Source organism: Scyliorhinus torazame, chromosome 8 (genome assembly GCF_047496885.1).
Source record: "Scyliorhinus torazame isolate Kashiwa2021f chromosome 8, sScyTor2.1, whole genome shotgun sequence".
Lineage (NCBI taxonomy): Eukaryota > Metazoa > Chordata > Chondrichthyes > Carcharhiniformes > Scyliorhinidae > Scyliorhinus > Scyliorhinus torazame.
The window spans coordinates 115,054,525-115,077,712 of record NC_092714.1 but is presented as its reverse complement, the minus strand read 5'-3'; the positions used below and the strand labels follow the sequence as shown (position 1 = coordinate 115,077,712).

At 43.5% G+C, this 23,188-nt stretch overlaps 1 protein-coding gene across 4 annotated transcripts in view; it reads left to right on the top strand.

The window, feature by feature from the left end:
* Window positions 1-23,188, top strand: part of cnksr2a (connector enhancer of kinase suppressor of Ras 2a) — an 842,905-nt gene that overhangs the window by 456,385 nt on the left and 363,332 nt on the right. For all 4 annotated transcript variants that reach the window (XM_072514072.1, XM_072514071.1, XM_072514073.1 and 1 more), the window contains exon 8: window positions 3,399-3,467. In XM_072514072.1, coding sequence (XP_072370173.1) covers window positions 3,399-3,467 — 69 coding nt within the window. The remainder of the gene's footprint in view (window positions 1-3,398; window positions 3,468-23,188) is intronic.

The window sequence follows — 23,188 nt, the reverse complement described above, 5'->3', positions numbered from 1 at the left end:
GGCGAGAGTAAATAGAGAGAGACTGTTCCCATTGACAGTGGATTGGGGTCATTAACAAGGGGACCCTCGTTTAAGATGATTGGCAAAAGAACCAACAGCGATATGTGGAAACGTTTTTTTTTAATGCAGTGAGCCGATAGGATCTGGAATAAACTGTCTGAGAGTGTGGTGGTGGCAGATCAATCCAGGTTTTGACAAGGGAATAGGATAAGCACCTGAAGAGAGAACATTTGCTGGGCTACATGGAAATGGATTGCGGGGAGGTGGGGGGGTTGGGTGGGATTAGCTGAATTGCTCTTGCATGATGGGCTCTATGGCCTCCTTCTGCACTGTAACCATTCTATGATTCTCTGCTATGAGAGGAAATAATGCACCATTAAAAGTGTTGATTAAATTATGCAAGAAAACAAACCAAAAATCAAACTTTTCAGCCAACACTGAAAACTTCAAAATGACAGGCCGTCTGAATAGTCATGTGGGCGAGCTGCGTTATACAAGTGAGGGGGAGGCATTACATAATAACCTACATGAAATTTGGCATAGCACCAGCTTGTGTCAGACTTGGAAGTATTTCACCAGTTAACAGTGCAATCTCCAAAAAGCTTATCCATTCACTGTCGAATTCAGTGCACGAGTAAATTGCATGAAATTTATTCACTGATATTCTTATTTATAATTCATGAAGGTGCCAATGCAATATGTCAGTGTTTAGTATCTGTATGTTTGAATAAAATATTGTGCTTTCAGTATAATTTAGCCCATTCCATTAAGCAGGTAGCTGAATGAAATTCAGCAAAGGAACCAGAAAACACTGCAAATGTTGGAAATCCAAAAGTAAAACTGAAAATATTTAAGGTACATAATATGATGGCAACATCTGGAAAGGTATTTGCTGCCATTTTGGGTGTGCACCCTCCATCGATTTTGTAGAGTTTTCTGTCTAAAATTCTGAGTTTTTATTAGCCTGTAGTTGACATGGAATAGAATAATTTAGGATTTGTTTTTTTAGAGGAATAGCTGATGCAACGTTTCCAAATACGATGGGGTAAATTTTCATCCTCCCTGCATGTGCTAGAATCTGATTGAGCAGGTTACCTGCCAGATTATAGAACTTGCCGTTTATTATCCCGTAAATACATTTCAGTGAATTGGGAATCAATTTTGGGTTGCAAGTCTGGAAAGTTCGACAAAAGGTAAGAGATTTGCTCTGCCAGATTACCACTTAGATGGCGAAGATGAAAACCTGCACCTATGATTTTAGTATCAATTTTACTAAAATTGTGGCCACGAATTCATGTATCTTTCTCGATGTCCTTGGTACTACTTTGGATGATTCAGAGAACCCGACCATAGGGGCGGGGCATGATTTACAGCAGTGGAGGCAGCTCATCATTGGCCGCCAGCGGGACCTTTCAGTCCCTCTGATGTCTACGGCGTTTTGTGTGGCTTTCCCCTTCCCACCGTGTGGTACTGCTTTTCGTCAGCTGGAAGGGCGAGAAAATCCCACCGAGATGTGTTTTGAGTCTGGAGTGTGCAAGCTCCCAGGAGTCTTTTTGCAGTCTGCATCTGTGATCTCTTTACCTTCTGTGCTAGTGATTGTGCTCTCCGTCTCCTTGTCATGTTTCTTTATTCAAGTTGTTTTGTCTTTGTTATGTACTGCATGTTTTGTTTAGCTTGCTGTACTTGACAAGCCACTGCATTATGGAATTGCAGAATCCATGTTGTTAGTTAGTTTTGTTGCTGAAGTAAAATAAACGGAAGCTGCAATGTTTAATCTCTTCCACACCCACATGAGCATTGATTAATATTTGAAGGTTATCGACAATACCAGCATTAAAACGTAACAGTCTTTCTCTGCTATTGTATTTTATTCCTATATTTTAGTTCTGCTACGGAATGTGAGCGTCGCTGGCAAGGCCAGCATTTGTCACTTATCTCTATCGTGTGTGCATACTTTGCCCCTCGGGCTTTAGTTGAATCTCGCTATTTTGAATCCATCTGCTGGATCTTGTGTGTGATTGTAATGGTCAGATTTCTTCTGAGGATATGTACTTCATTCTCCAACATGGCCTGTCTTCTGTCACATTGATCTCTTTCCCCAGGTATAACGGGGCGGCATGGTGGCACAGTGGTTAGTACTGCTGCCTCACAGCGTCAGGGATCGAGGTTCAATTCTGACCTTGGGTGACTATGTGCAGTCTGATCATTGCCCCCATTTCTGAGTGGGTTTGCTCTGGGTGCTCCAGTTTCCTCCTGTCATGATATCCATATTGACATATCATGGTGCAATCACACACACACACACTGATGGACAGGTAGATGGACCAACCAACACACACACAACATCACAGCCAATCACCAGTGAGAGCACATGCACTATAATACAGGGAACACCACAGTTCCCGCACATCTACCAGGAGATAGCTCAGAGCACAGAGCTCACAGGTGCCACTCAGACATACACCATGTGCTGAGTGCCTCACCAAGATAGTGCTAGGGCTGGGTCCACAGGTTAGCTGATGAAGTACGAACCACAGCCAGAAGTTAATAGTTATTATTGTACAGAACAATAAAACAGAGTTGTACCATCTGCAACCGTATTGGTTCGTTTGTGTATTGGAACACCAAACACGACACCTCCCATAGTCAAAAGATGTATAGGTTAGGTGCATTGGCCATGCTAAATGCAAGGGACTCTATGATTCCATGACAAAGGATGTGCCAAGGCAAGGTAAACCAATTTCAGACGTCTGTGGTCGCCAATGCACTTGCAGAGCAGGTACCTGAAAAGAGAGTTGTTGGACATACCACTGAGCCATCCAAGTGGAAAAAATGTCGTCTTGGCAATTTTGTGGAACTATATTCAGCCAACAGAAAATATTGCATACCAACTGATGCAAAATTTCTGCAAGTTTGTGTGCACCCTTACAATTATTTCCAATGCCCAACCAGTTCTGATGTTATTTGCTGTGTTAGGAATCCTGCCAATACAATACATTCAAGTGTCCTTCTGGAATGTTGTGCTGTGCGCAAACTTACACCAATAGACCAAATAATCAAGTAATTTATGGAACTTACTGCGCTTGAAAATAGATGCGCAGTACTCCAGAAGATTGCTGTCGTCTATTTTGTCATGTAAAACTGAATATAGAAACTCAATAGCAATTAACTGAATTAAAGTTTAAGCAAGAACACAAGTGAAACATTAGGTGGATAAAATATTGTAGTATTATTTTCACTGATACTTTATCAATGGCAAACATCATGAATACATTACCATAAAACAGAGGGGAAGTAGTAGAAATATTTAATGAAGTGAGTAAATGTTGCATGTTTTACTTGATAATGTTTTTATTTTTCTTCAACTGGGTTTCCCTTTTTTTCATGCCTTTATAAAGTCTCCTGCGGATCGGTGCAAGAAAATCCACGCTGGGGATGAAGTGATTCAGGTCAATCATCAAACTGTGGTACGTGTCACAGAAAGACTTGGTGGGATGTTTTTTGGAGGTAGGATTTGTTTTGACAGTGAAGAATGGCACACCGCTTCTCACAATTGATTTTTGTCAAGTTTGCATTCTTTGAAAGCGATTGCGATTAATCAGTGGATGGCAGATGCCAGGTTTTGCTTATAAGTAGGGAGACGCTGACCAACCTTTTGTTCATTTCTGGACCTTTCTTCTGACAGATCTGTTATAATATGCAGTGGATAAAATTTAACGAAACATGAGAGTTCAAAGCAGCAATACAAGTTTTTCAAACAAGTCATGTACTGTATATAGATACAGTAGAATGTAGAAAGAGTACTCAACATTAAAAAGTCTTGAAGTAAAGGCAAATGAGAAAATACCTTAACTTAAAGAAGTTTAAACTGAGAAGTGGAGCAGAGAGGATCATAGAAATCTTGTGTTGTACATGTGAAGAGATTGAAGGATTGATTCAAGATTAGTTTGTGTAAATTGTAATGAAATAGTAAAGCAGTGTGCATCATAGACCTGATACAAGATGGTTTGGTTGTGATTGCACATTAATTTTGGCTTAGTCCTGAGCTTGCCCACAGTACACTAATCTGTAGTAATTTATTAAACTTAAGATCTATTATTATTATTTTTAATTTATGAAATATTCACACACTAGAGCAGCATTCTAGAATATTATGCATTGATATGCAGTCCTGCAATGAGGCTTCACTGTATTGAACGTAATTTAAACTTTCAATTTAATAAAATTGGAATACTCTGGCTTTCCTTAGTGGATGGCTTTTTCAGCCATTGTAGTTTCACCTCCCGAGAGTGAGAAGAAATCTGACTGGGCAGAGCAATTCTCTAGTTACACATCCAAGTTGTGAGATAGGAGCAGATATTTGGGAAGTAAGTAAAACTATCTCCTGACCAAAAAAGATTGTTAATATATGGGAGTCCACTGGGAAAGTTTGAAGTCAAGTTGGGAATAACGACAAAGTATTAAATAATGATAACTGCCATTTGAAGACGTATTGGCTTTCAGCATTGTTCTGACAAAAGTCAAGAAGGAGTCAGGAGTGAAGCAAATGTAAAGGGGATACATCCTTACCCTGCCTGGTTGGTATTTTGTATGAGCATGGTGTCAGAGACTTGACCCTTTACCTTTCCAAAAGCCTGTCTTTGCTTTCCAAGTGAAATCCATCGTTACCATGAAAACTACCAACGACAAAGGTAATTTGCTTTGTTTATATTGCAGGGTATTTATAGCACAGAAACAGGATATTTGGCCCAACCAGCCATGTTAATGTTCCACATGAACCTCCTCTGACCTTTCTTCATTCAGCCCCATCAATACGTCTTTCTATTCCTTCTTCCCTCTTGTGTTTATCTAGCATCCCCTTAAGTCCATCCATATTACTCCCCTCAAATGCAGTAGTGATTGTGCATTCTCACCATTCATTGGGTAAAGATGTTTCTCCTGAATTCCCCATTGGATTCATCGGTGACTAGCTCACATTTATGGCACTTAATCCTCATCTCGCCTGCCAGAAGAAACATCTTCTCTCCGTCAAACCCATCAAACACTTTGTAATCTTAAAAACTTCTATCAGATTCATCCTCAGTCTTCTCCTTTGTTCAATTTTCTCTGTTAGGTACAACCCATCTAAATCTGCCAACTACAAAAAGTAACTTGCTTTGTTTGTATTGCAAGGTAATGTTCAATTATTGGCAACTATCAAGCAGGGAGAAGACACAATTCTGGTCATTTAGGGGCACTTACTTAAACTAACTTTCATGAGTCACTGATGATATCAAATTAAGGGGCATTGCTTACTATGAAGAAGAATACAGCAGAGTAGTAAGATGTTGTTCAGTTCATGCAGCAGAACAACAATTGGCAGATGACGTTCAATGCCAGGAACCTTGAAGCAGAACATTTGGGGCAAAATGAACTGCAAAATTAAGACAATGCTAACCTCTAGATTCTGAGGAATGCAAGTTTAAATAGATCTAGAGGTGCAGCCACATAAATATATTCCTCAGGTGAGGAAGGAGCAGTGCTCCGAAAGCTAGTGACATCGAAACAAACCTGTTGGACTTTAACCTGGTGTTGTAAAACTTCTTATTGAATTTGGATGGTTTGAGTCTTGCATGTGACCTTGGCCACCTCAGCTGTGATGTCCAAATGCCACTTGCCTGCTTTCCAATACCAATGGGGTGTCTGCTCAAGATGAGTGTTCCTCAATTTGCTGGAGTACCTCAAAATTGCATTTTGACCCAAACTGTATGTGGGTTTTATTAAAAAATGTAAATCAGGGTCCTACACTGGTTAAAAGCAAATTACTGCGGATGCTGGAATCTGAAACGAAAGAGAAAATGCTGGAAAATCTCTAAGTCTGGCAGCATCTGTGGGGAGAGAAAAGAGCTAACATTTCGAGTCCGATGACTCTTTGTCAAAGCTAACAGACAAAGTGGGAAATCTTTATACTGTGGAGTGAGAATGAAAGATGAGTCATAGCCACAGAAACCCAGGGAAACCGGGTGCTAATGGCCACAGAAACCAAAGGGAAAGAGTACTAATGGCAGTCCCCAGAGAGGACAAAAGATGTGAAAGGCCAAACAGCAGAGAAACTAACATCAGTGGGTGAACTGTAGGTGTGGGGGGAGGGGAAGGGGGAAGCAAAAAGGAGAAAGGTGCAGGAAAGGTGGATACAATTGGGAGGGAAAAATTAAATGTATATTAAGAAAGAAAGAAATGGTAAAAGACAGTTAAAATGAAATGAAAACAAATGGGTCGAGGTGGGGCTGATCATCTGAAGTTGTTGAATTCGATGTTCAGGCCGGAAGGCTGTAGCGTGCCTAACCGGAAGATGAGATGTTGTTCCTCCAGTTTGCGTTGCGCTTCACTGGAACATTGCAGCAGGCCAAGAACAGACATGTGGGCATGGGAGCAGGGTCTTTTGTTAAAATGGCAAGCAACAGGAAGGTCAGGGTCCTAAATGCGCACAGACCGAAGATGCTCAGCAAAGCCATCACCCAGTCTGCGTTTGGTCTCTCCGATATAAAGGAGACCACATTGGGAGCAGCGAATACAGTAGACCAAATTGGGAGAGATGCAAGTGAAACGCTGCTTAACCTGAAATGAGTATTTTGGGCCTGGAATGTTAAGCATGAAAGAGGTAAAGGGGCAGGTGTTACACCTTCTGCTCAAGGTGAGTGGCCTACAACCTACACTGGTTGTAGGTCCGCAATGCCATTGTTATTTACCAAAGGTGCAGCATGTGCTGCATATGCTACACTCAGTGGTATGAGTATTGAGTGACGTAAAAGGGCCACATTACGAGTCCTCCTGTCTCCCCAAAGGTTGACCCTCTCCCCTTCCCAAAGGACTCCCTCCTCTCCTTGCCCATTTCACCTAACTACACAGGCTGGGTTTCATACTGACACTTCATGCCTTTTCAATGGATAAGTTGCTTGGAACATGCAAACATTACCCGAAGATATGAAAATTAGTCTGGTTACTTGCTGTTGCTATTGGGCAGGGGCACACTGTCCACTTTGCACCTGTTTTGGGTGGATTTTCAAAATCTCTCGTCCATTGGAAAAAAGAAGGGTTTTATTTAAATTCTGAAAAATTTTGTAGTCATGTAGTGAAATATTGGCTTGGATTTTTGCGTTGACAATATTAGTAAGGCTAACAGTGCTTATTATTGTTATAGAGTAAATTGGACAAAAACTTTCACATTTAAACATGATAAACATAAGAATCCAAAAGTTGCTGTCAGAGCTACCTTGCTGTTCCACAAGCCAACCCCATAATTTTTTAGCAATAGGCTCACTGAAAGGGTTGAAATTGTGCATTGAGGAGGAAGTGAATTTTTAACGACATGACAACTGATGATTACTGTCTTTCTAGTAAATTTCAGTTGCGAGGAAGGAGCTTCATTCTTCTGTAATTTAAATAGCGTTGGAGATGTTTTTATCATCAGAGATTCTTTCTGAATGCCTCCCCTTAATCTAATCTATCTTTCCCAATTTTTATTTTGTTTCCTGTGCATAATTTAAATCTAATTTGTATTTCTTGCTTTGCACGTAATAGGCAATAGAACATACAGTGCAGAAGGAGGCCATTCAGCCCATCGAGTCTGCACCGACCCACTTAAATCCTCACTTCCACCCTATCCCCGTAACCCAATAACCCCTCCTCACCTTTTTGGTCACTAAGGGCAATTTATCATGGCTGATCCACCTAATCTGCACGTCTTTGGACTGTGGGAGGAAACCGGAGTACCCAGAGGAAATCCACGCAGACACGGGAAGAACGTGCAGACTCCGCACAGACAGTGACCCAGCAGGGAATCGAACCTGGGACCCTGGCGCTGTGAAGCCACAGTGCTATCCACTTGTGCTGTGGCTTTGAATCTGTAGGGGAAAAATTAGTTCATGGAGCATTGCTTCAATTGGTGCCGCACAGATCTCTGATGATTGCTCAGGGATAGGTAATGCTGCCTTACAGCACCAGGTACTTGGGCTCAATTCAGGCCTTGGGTGATTGTGTGAAGTTTGCACATTCTCCCCGTTTCTGCATGGGTTTTCCTCCGGGTGCTTCAATTTCCTCCCACAGTCCAAAGATGCGCAGGTTAGGTGGACTGGCCATGCTAAATTGTCTTTCTGAAGTATTGTCAGCATTTTCCTGTATTACAAACCGAGCCATTTTCTGGCAAAATGTGGTAAAGCTTTCTGGCAGACTTTCATAAATGTTACCAAATAAGCAAGAAGAGGTGTAAGAGGAAGAAATCCCCTTTATTTTTTGTGGCCATTATTAATAGTGTTCTTTCGATACAGGGATACAAGAACTTCAATAGGTTGAGGAAGGGGCAGGACTATCATCTCTGCATTCTGGGGTATAGAATCTTCGGGGGAGCCAAGGGGATGGTTTAAAAGAGGAGGTGGTGTCGCAATATTGATCAAGAAGCCCAATTATTGCAGTGAGGAGGGATGATGCCAGTCTCGACGGACTTACCCATGCTGGGATTACAAAGCCCCTCTCATCCATTCTTCCTCACTCAGGCTAGCTGAGACAGGAACAGTGAAGCATGCCCCCGACAACATTGGCATGGAGTAACTGGGGCACAGAGAGATGAGGAATGCCCCCTTTTCATGGCACTAGCTGCCATAAAGAAGGTGTTTAAACGGGCAATTAAAAGGTCAGTGGTTCAGACAACGGGGCGAGTCTGCACCTGGATATTTTAAATAGTTACTCTTGAGGTCGAAGTGATTTTGTTCTTCTAACTCTTTCAGAATAACTATCAGGGTAAAACTGGCAGAACTATCCCAAGTTAGTGACTTAAATTGCTTCTGTCAGATGGTTCCCAATCCAGCGCAGTTGTCCAGACGCAGCTAGCACTTCTGGGCAATTACTAGTTAAACCTTTACGTGGGAACGTCCTAGAGGGATTACCCAGCGCATCATAGGGGTACCCTTAAGTGCGAGATGGGCCGATAACTTAGCAGGCTCATCAATTGAGGCCATATGGGTGTAAGTTAAAAGCACTAAGGAGTGATCACGTTGCTGGGAATGTACTATAACGCCGACCCCAAACAGTTAGGGAGTGATAGAAGAGCAAGTCTGTCTGCAAATCACAGAAAAGTGTCAAAACAATAGAGTGATAATAGTAGGGGATTTCAAGTTCTCCAATATTAAATTGGATAGACAAAGTGAAAGGTTTCAGAGGGCTGAATTCTTAAAGTGCATCGAGGAGAGCTTTTAGAGCCAGTACCGTAGAAGGTCCTACAAGAGAGGGGTGGTACTTGACCTAATTGTAGGGAATGAAGCCGAGTGAGTGGTAAAAGTGTCAGTGGAGGAGCATTTGGTGATCGTAACTATAACTCAGTCAGATTTAAGGTTGTTATGGAGGGCCAGGAATCTAATTTGGGGAAGGCTGATTTTAATAGAATAAGACAGGATCAGATCAAAGTGAAGTGTTTTATAAATTATATTAAGGGCAAGAGGGTAACCAGGTGTTAGAGAAACAAAGGTAGTTTTAATGGATTTAAAGTTGTTAGGTAAAAGTTAAAAATAACAAAGTTTTAGGTGGGTTTCATTTAGTGTTTCTGTGCCTGAAAGGGACCTATAGCTAGATTCATGCTGGACAAAGGTGTTTGTACGTGTGAGCATTGGTTTCAATTCCAACTGGGATTCTATTGTGTTTAGAGAGGGCTAAGGTGTGAAGAATAAATAGAAGTAAGATATTGTTTAGCAACAGGAGGCCACTTCCCAGAGAGAGAGAACTTTCTTTTGTTCTTAGTTTTAACTGAAGGCCACAGTAGTTGGAGGCAGGGAGAGAGCGAGAAGACAGCCCTTGTGGCTCTGCTCAATGCAGGGAAAGATGTACAATGGAGTCATGTGGAAGAAATCAAGCTCCAGAGGGAAAAAAAGGGTGGTTGATTCTAGGAGCCTGGAAATAGAACAGGACACTGTTCATGGGCATCACAGACAAAGCTGAGAAGGAACTGATTAATGAGAAGCTAGATTTCTAAAGGATTCTAACAGAGTCCTAAAGGTTTCTGAAGTAATCCTAAAGTTTGGAATCAGAGTTTGTGTTAACAGTGGAAGTCAGTCGAGAAAGCAAAATCCTGAGAGGGGTTGGGTTAAATCCTGGAGTGGATTTACTGGTAAAAGTAGAGCAGAAGCTCTCTTAACAAGAGTCTTTTGGACTGGATTTCAGAATTGTTGCTCTTTTTAACCTTAGCCTATTTGCTCTGTTTACGTCACCTTTGCTCATGAGTCGCCAGGTATCTTTATGATACCGCCACGTTGTTCAAGGTCAGGTTATGATTAATAATACAGCACACCGCTTAGTAAGGATTAAAACAACAGTCATTTATTATATACAACAAGCTAATACCCTAATACTACTTTCTATATAATAAACCTATCACTACTGGCCAATACTTAACTTAGGAAGAGCCCACCAGGTCAGGGAAACGAATGGCTTGTCCAACCAGATCTGGCCCGCGGGATTCAAAAGGCTGCTACAGGTCGGTGGCTAGGTGTCTCTACCGGATAGCGATCGCTGGATTCAAACTTACTGTTGCCGGTTGCTGTTCTTGCGAAGGTCTCGAGCAGGTGAAGAGGAGAGAGAGAGAGATCTGAACTTGGACCCTCACTTTTATAGGGCCCAGGGGCTTCCCGCCTCCCGGGGCGGCCCTTGACCCTGAGTCCCAAGTGATTGGATCTGTCCCCAGTCTCTGGGGTCGATGTGTCCAATGGTGAGGCGATTCCTCGATCGGAGGGGTGGTCGCTTACCTGTCTCTGTTTCGGCCACTGCAGGCGCCGACAGGTCTGGCCCGGTATTCAATTGCTAATATGTTGCAATTGTTCCCGGGGATAGCCGATTTAACTGTGGATGTCTGAATAGATGGGCTGCAAACAGTCCTGAATGCAACTGCAAATACTTGGGTTGATGGGCTGTTGATAGCCCTGAGTATCGATCTGGGCTAACTTCCCAGAGCCGAATATGCAATACTGTCTGCAGCTGCCTGCTTGTGTCTTCTTAGCTGCTTTTCCCAGCAGTCTTTCGGATTAGCCATTTTAAACTGGGTTTTGGCCAGATTAATCGGAACGCAGCCATTTTACGTGGCTACAGAATGCAATCACCAAGGGAGTAGAGTTTGTTAACCCTCATATGACTATCATCTGAGGGATTCTGAGGATGCATCCAAAGATACTAAATTGGGTTCAGAGTGGAGTGTGTATTTGATCACAGCCAATCAGTGTGCCTTAAAAGAGGACCTTTGTGTGTTAATGGAACCATTGTAGCTTCAAATGTACTTTGTCATCTGTGTTCTTAAAACCTGTGCATATTTGTTCAGCTAAGAGGGCAGTGAAGGAATATTGTTCTATAATTCATTTTTTCATGTTTAATAGATGTATTTTTTCTTCTTATTAAAATTAATTAATAGTCCTGTGACTCTGTTTCTCCATGTTTGATCAAAAAAAAGTTAAAGTTACGGTCTTTTGAGCCAGGGTTCTATTTTGGGATCTTCCTATCCAGTTATAAAATCAACTAGGATTGTAATACCAGGGAAAGAGGAGGGACCGAAGTGGCAACCTATGTGTGAAGCCGAAAGATGTAGGTGAGGTATTAAATAAGTATTTTACATCTGTGTTAGCTATGAAGGACGATGCAGGTATAGTAAACTAAATTGAACAGATTAGCATTGCGAAGGAGGAGGTTTTAGCAGTTTTGGCGGGGCTTAAAAGTGGATAAATTCCCAGGCCCAGGTGAGATGTATCCTGGGTTCCTGTGAGAGGCAAGGGAAGATGCTAATTTTCAAATTCTCTCTGGCCACCGGTGAGGTGTTAGAGGACTGGAGGACAGCTAATGTGGTACCATTATTCATAAAGGGAAGTAAAGAAAAAACAGGCAATTCAGACCAGTGGGCCTCACATCAGTGGTAGGGAAATTATTGGAAAAAATTCTGAGGGACAGAATTAGCCTCTGCTTGGATTAGTCAGCACAGCTTTGTCAGGGGTGATCATGGCTAAAAAATTTGATTGAATTTTTGAACAGCTGACTAGGTCAGCAGATGAGGGAAGCACAATTGATGTATTCGACACACTTCAGTAAGGCTTTTGACAAGGTACCACATGGGAGACTGGTGAAGAAGGTCAGAACCCATGCGATCCATGGAAGTTTGGCAAATTGGATCCAAAATTAGCTTACTGGCAGCAGGCAGAGGGTGATGGTTGAAGATTGTTTTGTGACTGGAAGCCTGTGATCAGTAGTGTTCCGCAGGGATTGATTCTGGGCCCCTTGTTGTCTGTAGTGTACATTAATGTACATGAATGATGGAGGTATGATCAGTAAGTTCGCAGATGACACAAAAATTGGTGGTGTGGTAACGAGTGAGGAGGAAAGCCTTTGATTTCAGAGCAATTGTAGATGGGCTGGTCAGATGGACAGAGAAGTGGCAAATGGAATTTAACCCTGAAAAGCGTGAGGTGATGCATTTTGGAAGGATTAACAAGGCAAGGGAATACAAAATGAATGGCAGGATGCCAGAAAGTACAGAGGACCAGAGTTGTTCAAAGACTGCTGAAGATCGCAGGACAGGTAGATGAGGTGGTTAAGAAGGCATATGCGATACTTGTCTTTACTAGCCCAGGCATAAGATATAAGAGCAGGGAGGTTATGATGGAGCTTCATAAAATGCTTGTGGGCCACAGATAGTGTAGTGTGTGCAGTTCTGGTCGTCACACTATAGGAAAGGGTGCAGAGGAGATTCACCAGGATGTTGCTTGGGTTGGAGCGCTTCAACTATGAAGGCTGGTGAGGCTGGGTTTTCTGTCCTTTGAGCAAGAAGGCTAAGCGGGGATCTGATCAAGGCATATAAAAGTATGAGGGACATAGACAGGCTAGATTGGAAGAAACATTTCTTCTTAGTAGAGGAGTCAATCACCGGGGGCAAAGATTAAGGTCAGGAGCAGGCGATTTAGAGGTGGTTTGAGGAAAAACATTTTCACCCAGAGGTTGGTGGGAATCAGGAACTCAATGCCTGAAAGGGGGTAGAGACAGAAACCCTCATAACATTTAAGAAGCACTTAGATGAACAGTGAAACACCATAGCATACCATCCCGTACCAGCCTCCCCGAACAGGCGCCGGAATGTGGCGACTAGGGGCTTTTCACAGTAACTTCATTTGAAGCCTACTTGTGACAATAAGCGATTTTCATTTTTCATTACAAGGCTACAGACCAGGGGCGAAATTCTCCGGAAACGGCGCGATGTCCGCCGACTGGCGCCCAAAACGGCGCAAATCAGACGGGCATCGCGCCGCCCCAATGGTGTGGAATGCTCCGCATCTTTGGGGGCCGAGCCCCAACATTGAGGGGCGAGGTCGGCGCTGGACGAATTTCCGCCCCGCCAGCTGGCGGAAAAGGCCTTTGGTGCCCGCTAACTGGCTCGGAAATGACATCGCCGGGCGGCGCATGCGCGAGAGCGTCAGCGGCCGCTGACAGCTTCCCACGCATGCGCAGTGGAGGGAGTCTCTTCTGCCTCCGCCATGGTGGAGACCGTGGCGGAGGCGGAAGGGAAAGAGTGCCCCCACGGCACAGGCCCGCCCGCGGATCGGTGGGCCCCGATCGTGGGCCAGGCCACCGTGGGGGCACCCCCCGGAGCCAGATTGCCCCACGCCCCCCCCAGGACCCCGGAGCCCGCCGCGCCGCCTTGTCCCACCGGTAAGGTAGGTGGTTTAATTTACGCCGGCGGGACAGGCATTTAGCGGCGGGACTTCGGCCCATTCGGGCTGGAGAATCGAGCGGGGGGGCCCGCCAACCGGCGCGTCGCAATTCCCGCCCCCGCCTAATCTCTGGTGCCGGAGACTTCGGCAACCGGCGGGGGCGGGATTCACGCCAGCCCCCGGCGATTCTCCGACTCGGCGGGGGGCCGGAGAATCTCGCACCAAGTGTTGAAAAATGGGATTAGAATGATAGGTGCAGACACAATGGACCAAAGGGCCTCTTTCTGTGCATTAAAGATCTATGATTATGAAGTTTTACTTCAAGAGATTGCAATTTTTGCCTCCATCAGATTGTTTTACTCTTTTTCCCTTGACTTTGCAAGATTATTGGCTGGCAGTCTGCCAACTCTCTCAAGTGCTATTTTGCCACCTAGGGGTAAAATTACTGCTTCAATAAAAATTCGTCGAATGCCTGTTTTTCTTGGTCATTAATGATCCACCTAAATTGAAATATCTTTGAGAAATTCGATATTTCAAAGCTGTGTGTTGTGATATTGATAGTAGTTCATTAATTCCGACGTTGATCTTGTTTTTCAATGGGAAAAAGGAATTTTATCCAGTCTAACAGTCCCGGAATGATCAATTATACATGGTGAAGTACATTGCACCATTTTCCCTCACAGGTTTCCATAGCTCCTTTTTCCTCTGGAAGGCAAGAATCTTTGGCTCAAAACCAGGCAGTGTTGGCTTCAAACATTTACTTCAGTCAACATTCTTCCTGTTTTCATGTTCCAACAGTTATGTTTCTGAGAAAATAAAGGAGAAGCAACACTGCGTAATCTACGGATGTATCGACTGAATAACCTTCTGTTCATTTTGTAGCCATACGGTCAGGAATAAGCTAGGTGTTCAAAAAGGAAATGTATTGTGGGAATATTATCAGTTCGGAATCAGGATGGGTTTCTTATAAGGGAGAGGGAGTGAAAACACCAATCATTACAGCGGCTGAAGATAACCGTGACATACAACAGCATTGGCCTATGAACATAAATGGAGCCTTTCGTTATTGAATAAAAATATTTACTTTTATAATATCATAATGTTGTCACATTCCTTATATTTCAGGATTTGTTATCCATTCTTTTAACAATTCAATACTGTTTATCTTGTTTTAAGTCAAAGTAGATTGCATCACGTAACTTCAGATGCGAATAGACATTAAATACAATATCCACTACTAATAACTGAATGTACCCAAAACGTTTCCCGCATAGCTGCCCATTGCCTCAAAACTCTTGACCTGGTCCCAGGTCAGCAGTGCAGAGTGAGGACATTTCCCTGCTCCGCAAATCTAAACCAGGATAAAGTGCCCAGGAAGTTGGGATTTTCATTCTGGGATGGTGAGGTTCTCTGGGTGCCAGGCCTGCCAACCCTTGAATTACTGGGTGTTGTATGGAGGTGGGTTGAGCATAAGAACTGCCTCTGTGCTCCGGCACTGTGTCCAAGATTTTTTTAAAAACAATAGGCTGGATTTTTCTGCCCTGCCCGCCTCCGCAAGATCGTCACGGGCGAGACACAGACAATGGAAAAGTTCATTGACCTCAAGTGGGACTCTCTGGTCGCCGGGCGGGCGAGGCCAGAGAATCCCATCCAACAAAGCACAAAGCAACATTGTAGCCCTCACACCTCTTCCCAAACAAACCGCATGCCCTATCTATGCTAATCCATGCCACATCATGCCCTCTATCTAAACTCCCATGGCCCTTCATAACCTCCGTGCCAACCAATCCCTTCTACCCACCCCACAAGGTTCGATATAGCCTCTATGCCATATTAGTACCAATTCACACCAACCCATGTGCTAATCTGTCACCCTTTGCCTTACACCTACCATGTCAACTCACCCAAGTATCCACCATGGGTAGACCTCAATATCCATGCTGAGATGAAATAAAATAAAGTTCTACGTGTTTGTTTCCAACATTATTTTTTTTAAAAACATTCATAAATGCCCAATCGCTACATTTACATTCCTTCAAGTGCATCTTTTAGAAAACAAACATTTAAGCTCTTGATCCTTTATAAAAACAAACATTGAACTTCATAGTCACACTTCAAAGAGTCTGTAGCCACGTGGAGCTATCAATCACACAGTGAAATGGAAGGTACCCTGCTGTGATAACGGAAGGTTGTGTAAACAGTCCTGTTGCAGGAATCCAGTAATAGTTACCTCAGGCTTATGTCAACAGACCAAACAAAATAACAAGTACTTAAAGTTTTGAAATGCTCCATACATTGGCTGGGATTTTCCAATCCCGCCATGGCAGGACGCCAGCCAAAAGCCCACTCATGACCCCGGCGGTGGGCAGAGCTGGTACTCTACATATTCCCAAAGGATTCCAGAAAGTGCAGACCTGCTCATACCCAACTCCAACCTGTGCACATTATATTTTACATACCTGGGTCATCAAAATTAGTCATGAGCAAAGGCGGCTGATGATTATGCCTTTGCGAAATGCGCATGCCCAAATCTCAACACAGAGCCCATTCCCATCCCCATGAAAATGGTAGGTGCCATGTTCGGGGATGGGACTGCCAATTTTCAAGCTCATCTGTCATTTTTGTAATAACTGAGGGACTCTTTGTCATTGCGACAATCCAGGCCTTAATCTCTTCATCTGTTACTGTATTTTGTAATTTTTCTACAGCTGCTACTTTTCACTTCTTTGTTTTGCCTTTTAAGATGCATTTAATTCACAAAATTTTAATTTACGTTTTACTTTCCTACTTCCATTGCCCCTGTGCCAAATTAATGATGATATATGCCAAGCCATGACACCCTCACCCACCAATATTTGTCCTTACACCCTCCATACCAACTCATCCAGTATCCACCATGGGCATACATCAGGAGCCAGAGTCAGATGAAATGAAATAAAGTTCTAAGTGTCTATTGCAAACTTCACTGTTTAGAAAAATACCCTCATTCAGACAAAAAAATGTAAAAATAATTTGGGTCCTAAATCCCTTATGAAAACAAACATTTCCTTCAAGTACATCATCGCAAACGAAAACAAACATTTGTATGCATTGCTTCACATCAAAGACTCCATAATCACTTGAAGCTTTCAATCAAACTGTGAAATGACTGCACCCCCCCCCCCCACAGTGACAAAGGTAGGTTGTGGAATCAGTCATGTAGCACTAATCCAATAATGGTAGCCCTCAGTTTATGTCTATAGACAATTAGTGAGATCAAAAGCATCGTATAGAGTTTCTTTTTCAAAATTTAAAGCAATTGTTATTTTAAAGGTCTTGACAACTGAGCTTATCCATTTCTTACACACATATGAAAATACAAATTAGGAGCAGATGTAGGCCATTTGGCCTAATGAGCCTGTTCTGCCATTTAATAAGATCATGACTGATCTGATTTTGGCCTCAACTCCACATTCCGCTCACCCACAATAACCTTTCACTATCTTGCTCGTCAAGAGTCTATCTACCGTTGCTTAAAAATATGCATCGACCCTGCCTCCACCATCCTCTGGGAAAAAGAGTTCCAAAGATTCACAACCCTCTGAGAGAAAGAAAATATATTCTCATCTCCATCTTAAATGGGAGACCCTTTATTTTTAAACTGTGTCCCCACAAGGAAAAGCATCCTTTCAGCATCCGCCCTGACAAGACCACTCGGCATCTTATATGTTTCAATAAGATCACCTCTCAATCTTCAAAGCCCAGCTTTTCCTCATAAGATAACCCCCCCCCCCCCCCCCCGCCCAAAACCACCCATCCCTTGTATAAGTCAAGTTAACTTTCTCTGAACTGCTTCTATTGCATTTGTATCCTTCCTTAAATAAGGAGACCAAAACTGTACACAGTACTCTAAATGTAGTCTCACCAATGCCCGTTACAACTGTGGCATTCCCCTTACAATAAATGACACATTCCATTTGCCTTCCTAATCACTTGCTGTATATGAATACTAATTTTCCCTGATTCATACAGCAGGACACCCAGACCCATCTGTACCTCAGATTTCTACAATCTCTCTCTATTTAAATAATATGCTGCTCTTCTATTATTGCTACTAAAGTAGGCAAGTTCACTTTTTCCCACATTATACTCCATCCTCCAAGTTTTTGTCTACTCCCATAACCTATGAATGTCCCTTTGCAGACATCTGATGTCCTCTTCATAAATTATTTTTCTATTTACCTTTGTGTCATCAGCAAATTTAGCAACCATACATTAGGTCCCATCATCCAAGTCATTGATATGAATTGTAAATGGTTGAGGCCCAAACATTGATCCCTGTGGGACTCCACTCATTATATCTTGCCTGAAACCTGAAAATGACCCATTTAAGCCTATTCTCTGTTTCCTTCTCACTGATCAATCTCCTATCCACATCTCCTAACATTCATGTCTACTCTCAGCAATTGCAAAGGGCACCAAACCTCTCCCAAAGAGGCACCTGCCTCTCCCAAATTGATACCGGGACCTCTCCAAAAAGAGTACCTTACCTCTCCAGATAGCTTCAGACCTTTTCCTCAACTGTCTAAAGTCCACATGCCATGTTTTGGACAACACAGTTATGAAAATTGCACCTATTAGAATTCAGCTGCATTTTACATGTACAGCTGCCCCCATGAACCATGGATATGAAAACTACAACCACCCAACCCCCACCCCTCCCTGACAAAGATGATGGTGGCTGGGTTTAGGGCTGGGACTTCTGGAATCAGGCCTCTGGCACCATTTTGCCTGGGACATGGAGCCCTTCACCTTTGCAAAAGCTTGTACCTTACTCTCACACTCACAGCTGCCGATTCAGATACTGGCTAACCTGGAGGGGGGAATCTGCATGTGGTGAGACATCAGGCTCATCCAGAGTACTGTGTACAGTTTTGGTCTCTTTATTTAGGGAAGGATACAAATGCAATAGAAGCAGTTCAGAGAAGGTTCACTTGACTGGTACAAGGATGGATGGTGCGGGGGCTGAGGGGTCAGAGGTTTACCTTATGAGGAAAGGCTGGGCTTGTAAGTGGACTGCAACCAAGACGAGGGGAAAAGGAAGCACCGGTGCCAGCTTGTTCGAGGATAAGGTTGTACAGGGGTTCTGCTGACGAGGATTAAGAAGAGGACTTCATTGGGTTAGTGTAGAGAAAAAAGCCCATGGATATGCGCACAGAAATGCTTGGAGCATTGCCAGGCCTGCCAGAAAGCCTACATATATTTTCACCAAATTAAAGTTGTCAGCATTGTAGGAAAATGTTAAATACAGTTCTTTAAATTGGAGGAATGATAATAAAGAAGGCAAGCTGGCTAGTGGTAAAACTGTTATGTAGAGGAATACAGCTAATGTGTATTCGGCTTTCATGACTGTACTGACAAAATGAGGTGAACTCCCTTTGGTATTAATGTGTACCTTCTAACGTATTGGTTCTGGCTATGGTTGGTATGTCAATTTAGTTTTAAAACAATTAATTGTGACTAGCGTGAGCCAAGATGGAATATTCTTTCCCTAAGGACTGAACTTGGTCATTGGTAGTTAAGTGTGTGTTTATATTCCAACAGTATTGTAACACAGTATTCAATCGCATGAACCATAAAGTTGCAGTGTAACTAGGGAATTGAGGCCCAACCTAATTCTGTAGAGAACTGGTCTGAGATCCCTCCCTGGAGGAGGTGACGTCATGCCCCTTCAATTTGACACTTCATGGAATGTCACTCCAATGCAATTCCAAATTGCTCAGGGATTCCTCCAACTCCTTGCCTGGGTGCTTTTTAAATCTACCTAGCATTGTCATAAATGACTCACAGAAGCCACAGAGAACCTTCATATGTGCCTGGTGTTTTAATAACATTATTCTCTTCATACCAAAGGTCCGTAAATCTACATCTAGTACATAAGATGCACATAGTTTATGTGAATTTTCAGAAATGATTTGAGAGGTGCCAGGCAGGAGACAATTGGAGAAGGTTAATAAGATAAGAAATTGGAAGAAAACTAGTAAATTGAATTAAAACTGCTAGAGATCAGAAACAGACAGGAAGAACTAAGATACTTCCTCATCATGGTTGGAAATTAGTAGAAATTTTCTGCTCTAGGATCACTTTTGTTCATTGTGCTTTGGATGTATTGCAAGGGTTGTTCAAACTCAACAGTAAAATAGGGGTCATTGTAAATTATTTTGAGGACCAAAGGGAGCTGCAAAGTGATATTGATAAGAAATTGAAATAGGCAAAAAGAGCGACATGTGAAATTTAGTATCAGTGAGTGTGAGGAAAATAAATAGGTCTCGTGTTGTGGAAGAGGGGATGGAATTGACATTACTGTCTCACAGAACATTAAAGGGAACAAATGAGTTTAAGCCTTTTTTTCTGAATCCTGTACCAGCCCACTTGGCACATCAATTAATTGTAACTAAAGGTAGTAAAACTAATTGTGGAAAACATTTTGATCACAGTACGGTGCAAGTTGGCATGTGTGCTGTATGGAAAACGTTCTGTTGTGGTGTTCTCATAAATTCGCTTGTCACATATCATGAATATGGACCAACTTTTTTTTATTTACCTATCTCCAGCATCTTTTCAATATTAATTTCCAACCTAATTCTATGTGGCCTAATGCTACAGAGACCACAATCTTTTGTGACCTGTTTGTAATGTGTTGGCACAAAAGGCGTATTGTGATTTTATTCTTTAATTGGAGGAAATGTCTTTTATCGCCACACAATTGAAATTTTACAATTCATAAAATGGTCTCTTTATCCAAATAAGAATTTCCAGGCATAAACCAAGGTGTTGTAAGAAGAAAAATATTTATTATATCCAAGGCAAATATGGACCAGTTCAACAATGATTTAGAAGTGCTTGAACAATAAATAAAAAGGGAAAGGATCATCTTCTGGCTCAAAGGTTATTGAAAGAAAGTGAGTTCTGCAGTGTCAAATGAGATGTTGAACTGATGCCATATTTGCCCTTTCAGGTGGAAGTAGAGTATCCCATTGCACCATTTCAACATCATGAGGACTCTGGGCAGAGTTGATAGGGAGACACTGTCCCCATTCGTTGAAGGATCAAGAACATGAAAGCACAGATTGAAAGTAATTGGTAAAAAAGAATCGCGCAGCGAGTGGTTAAGATGTGGAATGCGCTGTCTGAGAGTGTGGTGGAGGCAGGTTCAATTGAAGCATTCAAAAGAAATTTAGTTATCGATAAAGGAAGAATGTTCAGGATTGCGGGGAGAAGGTCGGAGAATGATACTAAGGTTGTTCATTCAGCGAGCCTGTGCAGACACAATGGGCCAAATGGCTTCCTGCTGCGCTACTATAATTCTGTGATTCCAAAGAACAACTGAAGAGATCTCCATGGTAGCCTGGCCAATATTTATCTCACCGCTTAAAGAAAGTTTTACATGTTCCTATCGCTGTTTAGACCGTTGGGGTTTGTGGAGGTCTTGTTGCGGTCTCGATGCCCACAGGTAGTTGGGTAGCTCTTCTCCAGACCAAGTTAGCTCCAAGAAGTGACCCGGAGAAAGAGTGATGCAGTCTACATAGTCATTTTCATGGAACCTTATAGCACAAAGAAGGAGGCCATTTGAAAGAGCATTTGTGCTTCATTTCATATCCCTGCCTTTTGTCTAACCATATATGTTCCTCATCTCAAGTACAATCCAACTCTTTTTTGAAAATATTTGTGCAGTTAGCCTCCTTGATCTTTTCAAGTTAAGTATTCCCAACCCGACAACTCTGAGTGGAAAAAGAAAATCTCCTCACCTCTCTCTCTCTTTCCCCCCCCCCCCCCTTCTCCCCCAGCCCAAACGCAATATGTGAAGGTCTCTCGGCCCCCCACGCATCCTCCAACACCCACACCGGGCAACCCAGGTCCGGCCACGCGCATGCAAATAAGTGATAGCTTGACATCTTGATAGTGCCAACCTGGCACCCTGACAGTGCCCCTGCCAGCTGGCAGTGCCTCCTGGGCACCTTGGAAGTGCCAAGCTGGCACCCCTGCTCTAAATTGTAGATGTGCCAAAAACGGATCCCACCCATTGTGGGAGGGTTTCCCCTTGCAACGTCTCGCGAGATTGCGTTGAATCTCGCAAGGCATTACGAGCCAGGTAGGTCACGGGAGTGGGGTGTCCTGGCTTTCACCAGCCACAGTGCGCCGTGGCGAGCTGCTCTTCTGGTGCAGCATGGCCGGTAGATTGTGCCCTAACTTATTCAAATAGTCAAATAGGTAACAAGTACTTTACACGCTGCAACCATTTTGCAAGGAAAAAAAAGAGCAGACAGCTTAACTGTCATTCCACTCATGAGATGGTCAGTTCCTGGGCATTTCTCCATCAAATTCTGATTGATAAGATAAGGCTACCACATGGAACGATCGTCAAACATTCATGTAACACTACTGTCTAGATTCAACTATTGGACACAATGAAGTTGCCATAGTCCCAGATGACTGTAACTTGCTTCCCCCTTTGAGGGGAGAGCTGACTGGTGGTGATTTAAACTGAGGATCACCACACCTCAGGCGAGGGGCAAGATTGTGAAAGCGGGCCTTCATAAAAAACCTCAGCGGGTACAAGGGTTGAACCCACGCTGTTGGCCTTGCTGTGCATCACAAATCAGCCATCCAGTCAACTGGGCTAAACCAGACATTTGGCAAATCAGTGCTGACACCTAGGGTGGAATCCAACGGCCACGCTGCACCATAAAAGTAGCTCACGTGGCGCAGCGTGGCTCATGAAAGCCGGGGGACCCTACTTCCGGGATCCACCTGGCTCGCCACACCGGGGAGATCTCGTAAGGTGTTGCGGTGCGAATGCCACCCATTTTGGGCAGGATCACCTTTTGGCAAATCTGCATATAGAGCGAGGCAGTTAGACTTACTCTAAGGAGCAGATTCCCGAGGTACCTGAGGCTTTGGGATTCATCCCCTTCACCTCAGAAATCTCGGGTGAGCGCTGTTCAGGACTGGTCCCCACAAACGGGGACCAGATGGAACGACACTCGTGGGGGACTACCAGGGGATCAGAGGGCCCAGCTGCATGCCCTTTGGGAAAGTTAATGCCCTGGCACTGCTGGTGCCAGCTTGGCATCCTTGCAGTGTTAGCTTGGCACCTGGCATTGCCACCTGGGTGCCAGGCTGGCACTGCCAAGGTGCCCCAGTGGCACTTCCATCTGGCATGGGCACTGCCAGGTTGGCATTTTCTCTGCTTGATTGGGCTGGGTGTGCCTGGTGTGGGTGTTGTGGGGTGGGGTATGGGGTAGCCGGAGACCCTCTCGTTGTGCATTCGGGCTAGGGGGACGTCGAGGATCGTTTCGGGGCCTCTGAGATTGGGACGCCATTTAGAAATGGAGCTCCCCATTGTGCAAAACGGGGCCATGTGCGGCCCCGGCCATGTGTTTCCCATTCAGTCTCTTTATACAAGTGAGTCGCATTGAATAGCCACGTGTTTCTCGGCACTA